Source organism: Phoenix dactylifera, chromosome 8 (genome assembly GCF_009389715.1).
Source record: "Phoenix dactylifera cultivar Barhee BC4 chromosome 8, palm_55x_up_171113_PBpolish2nd_filt_p, whole genome shotgun sequence".
Classification (NCBI taxonomy): domain Eukaryota; kingdom Viridiplantae; phylum Streptophyta; class Magnoliopsida; order Arecales; family Arecaceae; genus Phoenix; species Phoenix dactylifera.
Window position 1 is genome coordinate 19774774 of NC_052399.1, and position 8498 is coordinate 19783271.

The 8498-nt window shown below is 42.7% G+C and overlaps 1 protein-coding gene across 1 annotated transcript; it reads left to right on the forward strand.

Moving 5' to 3' along the window:
- Positions 1-662: 662 nt before the first annotated feature.
- LOC103715964 (cationic amino acid transporter 5-like) lies at positions 663-2825 on the forward strand. Its single transcript, XM_026808049.2, has one exon. The coding sequence runs from the start codon at positions 829-831 to the stop codon at positions 2599-2601; it is 1773 nt and encodes a 590-aa protein (XP_026663850.2). The 5' UTR covers positions 663-828; the 3' UTR covers positions 2602-2825.
- Positions 2826-8498: the final 5673 nt, after the last annotated feature.

The window sequence follows — 8498 nt, forward strand, 5'->3', positions numbered from 1 at the left end:
ACTACAAAAATATCTGTGTCAACTAGATTAAGACTTCGAAGAAAAAAAAAATGATGGTTGGAGCAACACAATTGTCATCAACCGTGAAGAAAAAGAAAGACTTTTCTAATTGGGGTTCGGGTTGTATGTTTCGCACGAAAGAATGATCGATCTTCTTGTGCGACGTCAACCATTGAATTACATCCTGCATGGATCTCAAAGCACTCCAGCCTTTTTTTCGATGCACCTGCACAGCTCTCAAAGCGGTCATTGCATGGTCTAGCCATTGATGTTACGAACGAAGGTGAATCATTCTTACGCGTGGAAGATACAACCCGAACACTGCAAATTATATGTGTGTGAACAGCATCTCTGATTATTTGATGATAGGAAGGTCACAGAAGAAGACAGGTTCGTCTGCACATCAATGGAGATTCTTTGGATCCACAAGCCGCCTATGAGGGAAAGAAAAGTCTCTAAGCTACAGACAAAGAAGCTTTGCTAGAAATTTGGAAAGTAACAACACCAAAGTCTTGAATACCATGTCTAGCCCCATCATGGTCAAGCATGGAGCACTATTTCTATTATATGTCCACAATTTCTTCCAGACATGGTCCCACCATTTGCATGTGGCTGCTCCAACTTCATTTTAATCACTTCCACAGGGCGATCTACCTACCGTGAAGTTCATTTTCCATCCAGTCTTGACTTCCGAGTCCCAGAAAATTTACTTATTGGAATCCATAAAGAATTTATCTGCTCCCAAGAACTAACAGGCTTATCCAATGCAACCACACCCTCTCTATTCCAGAAGCAGCACAGAGTGGCCATAGAAATATTATTGGTTCCATGGGAGAATCAGCTGATGAATTCCCAACAAGGAGCTACTGGAGATGCAGCAAGGAAGACTTCTTCCCGGAGAAGTCCTTCGAGAGCTGGGCGGCCTACAGAGCGGCCCTCAGCCAGACCCACCACCGCTTCAAGGACCGCCTCCTTGGTCGATCCAGCGATGCCACCGAGCTCGGGGAGCTCCGAAAGCAGAGCGAGAACGAGATGAAGCGCTGCCTCAACTGGTGGGACCTTACTTGGTTTGGCTTTGGCTCGGTCATTGGTGCCGGAATCTTTGTCCTCACGGGCCAAGAAGCCCATAATCATGCTGGCCCTGCCATCATCCTCTCCTACATTGCCTCCGGCATCTCCGCCATGCTCTCCGTCTTCTGCTACACTGAATTCTCGGTGGAAATCCCCGTAGCAGGGGGCTCATTTGCTTACCTTAGAGTGGAACTAGGGGACTTAGCCGCATTCATAGCAGCAGCCAACATGATTCTAGAAAGCATAGTCGGCAGCGCGGCGGTTGCCAGATCCTGGACTTCATACTTGGCAACCCTCTTGAACCGCCCCCCGAACTCGTTAACAATCCACACGCACCTCGCTGAGGGCTTCAATTTCTTGGACCCGATTGCAGTGATCGTCCTTGCAGTCACTGCAACAATCGCCATGAGCAGCACGAAGAGGACCTCTTACTTCAATTGGGTTGCTTCTGCTGTCCACGTTGTCGTCATAGTATTCGTCATGATTGGTGGCTTTGCCCATGCCAACACCAGCAATCTGAAACCTTTCCTCCCTCATGGCGTCCAAGGTGTCTTCCAAGCAGCTGCAATCGTGTACTTCGCCTATGGCGGATTCGATAACATCGCCACCATGGCTGAGGAAACAAGAAACCCGTCGAGGGACATACCACTAGGCCTTCTTGGTTCCATGTCGATCATCACGGTCATATATTGCCTGATGGCCCTCTCACTGAGCATGATGCAAAAATATACGGATATCGATACACATGCGGCATACTCTCTGGCCTTTAAGAGTGTCGGGTGGACATGGGCGCAGTACATCGTCGCGCTTGGTGCTCTCAAGGGGATGACCACCGTCCTGCTCGTCGGCGCCCTCGGGCAGGCTCGGTACACCACTCACATAGCTAGGAGTCACATAATTCCACCCTTTTTTGCTCTAGTCCACCCGAAGACTGGGACACCGATCTATGCCACTATTTTGATCACCTTCTTCGCTGCCTGCATTGCCTTCTTCTCGAGCCTGGATATCTTGGCGCCTATACTATCTGTGAGCACTCTCTTCATCTTTATGATGATGGCCACTGCGCTGCTCGTGAGGAGATACTACATGAGAGGCGTCTCCTCTCGTTCGCATCTCGTAAGGCTGTCGAGCTTCCTGCTGCTGATAATTGCTTCTTCCGTGGGGACTTCGGCTTACTGGGGACTGAGGCCTCATGGATGGATTGGTTATCTGATAACTGTTCCTCTGTGGATAGTGGGCACTCTGGGGATCCAATGGTTCGTGCCTCAGTGCCGGACGCCGAAGGTGTGGGGGGTTCCTCTGGTGCCATGGCTGCCGTCCTTGTCGATTGCAATCAATCTGTTTCTCATGGGCTCTTTAGGTGCTCAAGCATTCATTAGGTTTGGGATCTGCACTCTGATAATGCTGCTTTACTTTGTGCTCTTTGGAGTCCATGCTACTTATGACATGGCCCATGGCCAATATGAAAAACCAACTTCAGTAGAAGCAGTGAAGAATGAAGATGGGAAGAAATTAGCAGAAGGGCCTTGAAACAGGGCAACACTGAATGGTATTTTATTTCCTTGTCTTTTTATCTAAATCCAAATTGCAATATGATGTTTGTATGGATAGTAATCTGGAACTAGAAAAGAACATTGTCGATGGAAAAAAATGTCGAAAAAAGATATGGCAAAATGTGCTGAAGGATGGTGACAGTCAACTTTGTGGAAATTCCCCAATAAATTACGCAAATGACTGTTGCAAATTAATTGATAGGGAATTTGAGCAATTGAACTTGTGGGAACTGAAAATTCTATCATTTTTCATTGTCTCTAACAGCAGGAACGGAAATGACATAGCTGAGATGGGTATCCAAGTCCATTAACAACTAAAAAGAAGCTGCCACTTCCTCGCCAATTCTTAATACAAGCAAATTATTCCATAATTTCTCCAAGCCAAAATTAGCACTCAACAATACTTCTATAAGACAGCTTTGTGATAGTCTCCTCAATCAAAGTAATGATAATGGTAAGCAAACATAACCAATTTATTCCATTTTATCAGAATTAGTTCTGCAATTCCCTTTAAGTAGTGCCGCACACATATTCTACGGGCAAAATTTTGGGAGTTCCACTGAGTCAATTAATCAAAGATTTATTTTATTTGTCATCCTATAAGTCAATTACAAGTTTATACAAGTCCCGGGGGCATCAAGTTAATTGCGTACGCATAGTGCAACCAAAAAAAAATAAAACTAGCATTAGTACGGTCAGATGATGATTAATATAATTATAACATTAATAAGGCAAATGTTCTATATTATAAGAATATTTGAAAAATGTTATCCGATTCAAGTATGATTCGCACATATTACTAGATATCGGTCAAGTCCAACTGAAGTCCCCAAAACATGATTATTGGCTCCAACTCAGAGTTAGTAATAAGAATCTTGTAAATCCAACAAAAGGGAGAAAGGAAAATGTTCATGGATTCCCATGGATTGCAGTTCTTGGCGCAAGAAGAAAAGTGGAGCAGATCGGTGTGGTAATGCAAGATAGAGAAAAGAAATGCAAGACCAGGTTGAATTAAAGAACAAACGGCGCAAAAAGTTTCTTAGTTTACTAGGCTCAATTTTGTTTATTTCAACTTCATAATGCAATAAAATTTAATGGGAGTTCTCGTCCATCATTATTTTTCTGGTGAAAATAAATTTATGAGAATTTCAATGTAGCCATGTTATTCTATTGGTGAAGGATAAGCATTTCTTAAACTTACATCTTATTTTTTTTAAAAAAGAAAGAAAAACGCACCAAATCTAAAAAGTATAAAATGAGGCTGGATAGACTCCTCTAAATAAGATTAGAGTAGGTTTTGGCAATTTGTAGTGCAATAAGGAAGGCTTCAAACTTGAATTGGTTTGTGAGGGCATTCAAGATTAGCTAAGCATGGGTGACAACTATTTTCCTTCTCTCATTTATTTTTATTTTATTTCTTTTTTTTTTGTTGGTCTTCTTCTCTTCGAGAATAATTATCAAAGGCACCAAACACTTGAGAAAACACTTCCCATGGCACAAATGTGGAACCTCTTTCCAACAGAAAAGAAATGTGATCAATAGGCCCCATTAACAATCTATAACAAACCCTTAGCATGGTAAGTTTGTGACCATCATTGCATTGGACAATGACATAATGTGACAAAATAGACAGCAATATATCATGTTGTTGAGCCTCCATCAGTAACATGATATGCTCAATTTATGTTGGTAGTAGTCTCTCATAAAACCACCATGTCCAACGCCTATCACTATGGACCCTAACTGATAAGCTGCAGTTGTCGAAGTAGCACAGACTTTATGAACATGACCTTATCCTGTTTAAGGCTGGAGCATTGGGCCTACCCTATTTGAAACTTCTGCTAATACCTGGCCAGGCCCATTTTCATCACTGCCGCTGAGTCTAGGTACATTGAACAAAAGAAGGTCTATCTTAATAAGGTTATGTTGAGGCGTCACCTAGACCTCATGGGTTATGGGCTGGATTTGTAATAGCTTAGAACTACATATAAAATGGCTAATTAGAAGATATTCTTTGGGTTCCGTAACTCTATATAAGTATCTAGAATTTTTCAGTAAATAAGCTATTACTTGGGTTTATCTTGGGTTAAAACGCTTTATCTTGGGTTTGGGATTTATCAATTCCAAGTCTGATTCTTCTCTTTTCATCTACAACCATGCTGGTGTTCTCTGTTATTTTTTGGTCTATGTGGATGTTCTCGTTCTTACAGGAAATCAGCCAGCGTTTGTCTCCCAGGTGATTGATCATCTTGGCTAGCAATTTTTCCTGAAGGATCTTGGTCCCTTGCACTTCTTCCTTGGTGTTGAGGTTATTCCAACACGTCAGGGTTTGTTTTTAACCCAGCACAAGTATATTCGGGATCTTCTTGAGCGTGCTCATATGAATGGCTCAAAGTCAGTTCATACTCCCTTAGCAACCAAGCCGTCGTTGCAGCTTGATGATGGTTCTCCGTCGACAAACTGCTCTATCTACAGGAGCTTTGTTGGTACCCTTCAATACTTGGCTCTCACTCATCCAAACATTAGCTTTTCCGTGACTAAACTTGCTCAGTTTATGCATCGTCCCACGGAAACTCATTGGGTTGCATTGAATCGCTTACTTCGGTACCTTAAACAAACAATTTTCTATGGTGTTTTACTCCGGTTCTCCGCCTCTCCTTCCATTTTTCTTCGAGGCTACTCTGATGCAGACTGGGCAGGCAATGTTGATGATCGCACTTCAACTTCAGCCTATGTTATTTTTCTTGGTTCATCACCAGTCTCCTGGAGCACTCGTAAACAGAGGGCCGTTGCTCGATCTTCCACAGAAGCGGAGTACCGTGCCTTAGCAACGGCTACCTCTGAGCTTGCTTGGTTAGTTTCCTTGCTTGGAGAACTGGGTGTCAGGCTTTCTAAGCCGCCTGATCTCTATTGTGATAATATTGGTGCAGCTCATCTCAGTCTTCATCCGGTTCTTCACTCCAGAATTAAGCATATAGCTATTGATTTGCACTTCGTTCATGATTATGTCTCCCGTGGACTGTTGTCTGTTTCACATATCTCTAATTCTCTACCCAGGATCAACTCGCTGACCTCCTTACAAAGGCTCTTGCTCAGCGGCGATTTCAGGAGTTACGATCCAAGATGGGCGTTGCTGATGGAACGTCTCTCTTGAGGGGGCGTATAACAGAAACCTCTCAGTCTGAATGCTTGTCCTGAGTTCTTCCCTGTGTCTGTTCTAACAAACTTGATATTCTTGTTATAACGGTTGTGTGGTTATAACAACCCCATGTAACTGAATTGAGTCTATATATACTCTCTCCTGTAATACTTTAGAGTCAAGGTTAATACAAGATTACCTTCCTCTATAGGTTTTGGCAATTTGTAGTGCAATAAGGAAGGCTTCAAACTTCAATTGGTTTGTGAGTGCATTCAAGATTAGCTAAGCATGGGTGACAACTACTTTCCTTCTTTCATTTATTTTTATTTTATTTCTTTTTTTTTTTTGGTCTACTTCTCTTTGAGAATAATTATCAAAGGCACCAAACACTTGAGAAAACACTTCCCATGGCACAAATGTGGAACCTCTTTCCAACAAAGAGAAATGTGATCAATAGGCCCTATTAACAATCTATAACAAACCCTTAGCATGGTAAGTTTGTGACCATCATTGCATTGGACGATGACCTAATGTGACAAAATAGAGAGCAATATATCATGTTGTTGAGCCTCCATCAGTAACATGATATGCCCAATTTATGCTGGTAGTAGTCTCTCATAAAACCACCATGTCCAACGCCTATCACTATGGACCCTAACTGATAAGCTGCAGTTGTCGAAGTAGCACAGACTTTATGAACATGACCTTATCCTGTTTAAGGCTGGACCATTGGACCTACCCTATTTGAACTTCTGCTAATAACTGGCCAGGCCCATTCTCATCACTGCCGCTGAGTCTAGGTACATTGAACCAAAAAAGTACGCGTCCGCATACAACTCATACTCGTTGCATGAATCTCGCAGAAGATCCTAATCCTTTCCGGGCTGGATTTGTAATTGTTTAGAAGCACATATAAAATGGCTAATTGGAAGATTCGTAATTCTGTATAAGTATCCAAAATTTTTTGGTAAATAATCGATATGCGACTAAATATACAGCCACATGTCTTCACATATAGTGTTTCTTGTTTCTTTGGTTATAGAGATATATTGAGCCTTAAAAAAAACCAACCAAGCCGGGCTCTTTGGAAATAAAAATGAAAACAAATTTAAAATTTAAAAAAGGAAGAGGACCAATGGTAAGTTAAAGATCCCAGCGGCTTGACATCTTTCATATATCAACGGGACAAATTCAAATATAGGACTTGGATTACCAACTCCCTGCCATTCAAACGAGCTCCAAAAGAACTACTACAGATTACGAGAAATTAAAATTAGATGTGCATAAAAACAGGATAGTTGTAAGTAAGTCCACAAATACAGGGAGTGAAAGTAAGATCATTATATGACTTGAACAATGTTGACACCAGTGCCCTATAATTTACATAATAAAACAGAGTCTCATTGTCGCAAATGTGAATTATTAATCGAAGTAAAAGCATGCATTAGCTGGATAAATTTAGTGATTGCAGGAAGGAACTAGCACACTAGCATTATTAAGTCATTGGCAAGGGAGAAGGCCGGCTCTTTTGCATCTTCCAAGGTATTCAAATAGCAGCTCAAAAGGAGTGTTAGAGTATTTGGATTGATTCGGATTCCCTATTGTAAGATATGGTCTACTCTCAAGATCCAAAAATCCTTAGCTAAGGTATGTGCAATGGTACTGTAGATATTCACCTGGGGAAGTTTAGAGAAGAAGCTATAAATTAAGGTGCACCAGGCAAATTAGTATGCAATCAAAAAATAAAATAATAATAATAACTTTCTGGTCTATTCAACTGTGTTCATCAGCTTGGGAATTCAAGTCAGATTAAGTGTGCAGCAACTTTCAAGTTCTTCTTTTAAATTTGAAATATCTGAAAAAAATTAATGGAATTCTGCTCCAATAGTTTCCATGCAAACAGATGTTTTGCATTGTGTATCAAGCCTTATTTGTAGATCCTCAGAGAGGAGAAACAAAGGCCGAAAACTTTGGTGCAAAACGAGTATTTAAATGCATTTACAAGTACAAGCTTGAAGAGTAGATCAGAGCTTACAACTTTGGACAGGACATATCTGACCATTTATATGGATCAGGTCAAACATGGTTCTGGCAATTGGTTGTGTTGGTGGAAAAATGGACCACCCCACAAATGTAATTATAGCACCCAAATCCATCAGCAAGCTCGAGCTCATCCCAAGTGATGGAGCTCTTCCGCTCTCGAGCTCATCCTAAGTGATGGAGCTCTTCCGCTCTCGAGCTCGTCCAAGTGATCGAGCTCATAGGCCGAGCACAGCAGGCCGAGCACAGAGAGCCGAGGCCAGAGAGCCGAGGCCAGAAGGCCGAGACCAGAGAGCGCCGACCAGGAAGGCGCTCGACTAGAAGGCGCCGACCAAAGTGCGCGCCAAGAGGTGCCCAACCAAAATAAGCTGCTCGGTTAGAAAGTGCCGACCAAAGACAGCGCCGAGGCGCTCTGCTAGAAGGTGCTCGCCTAAAGGGCGCCGACCAGGAGTACTCAAAGCAGCCCCGCCACAGGGCGCCCCATTGGGCGATCAGCTCGGCTCGACACCCTTGCCGAGCCGATGCCTTAACCAAATGTTCAACCTCCGCCTAAAGTCCAAGGGACTTGACAACTCCTACGGCTTGCGACCTGCCACTATCTCCAAGCCATCAAGGCATAAGATCTCCTCAGGCGTTCGGCACGACCTGCCATTAATGCATGAGACTCCCTCAAGTCTCCGATGCACTTAGGCATT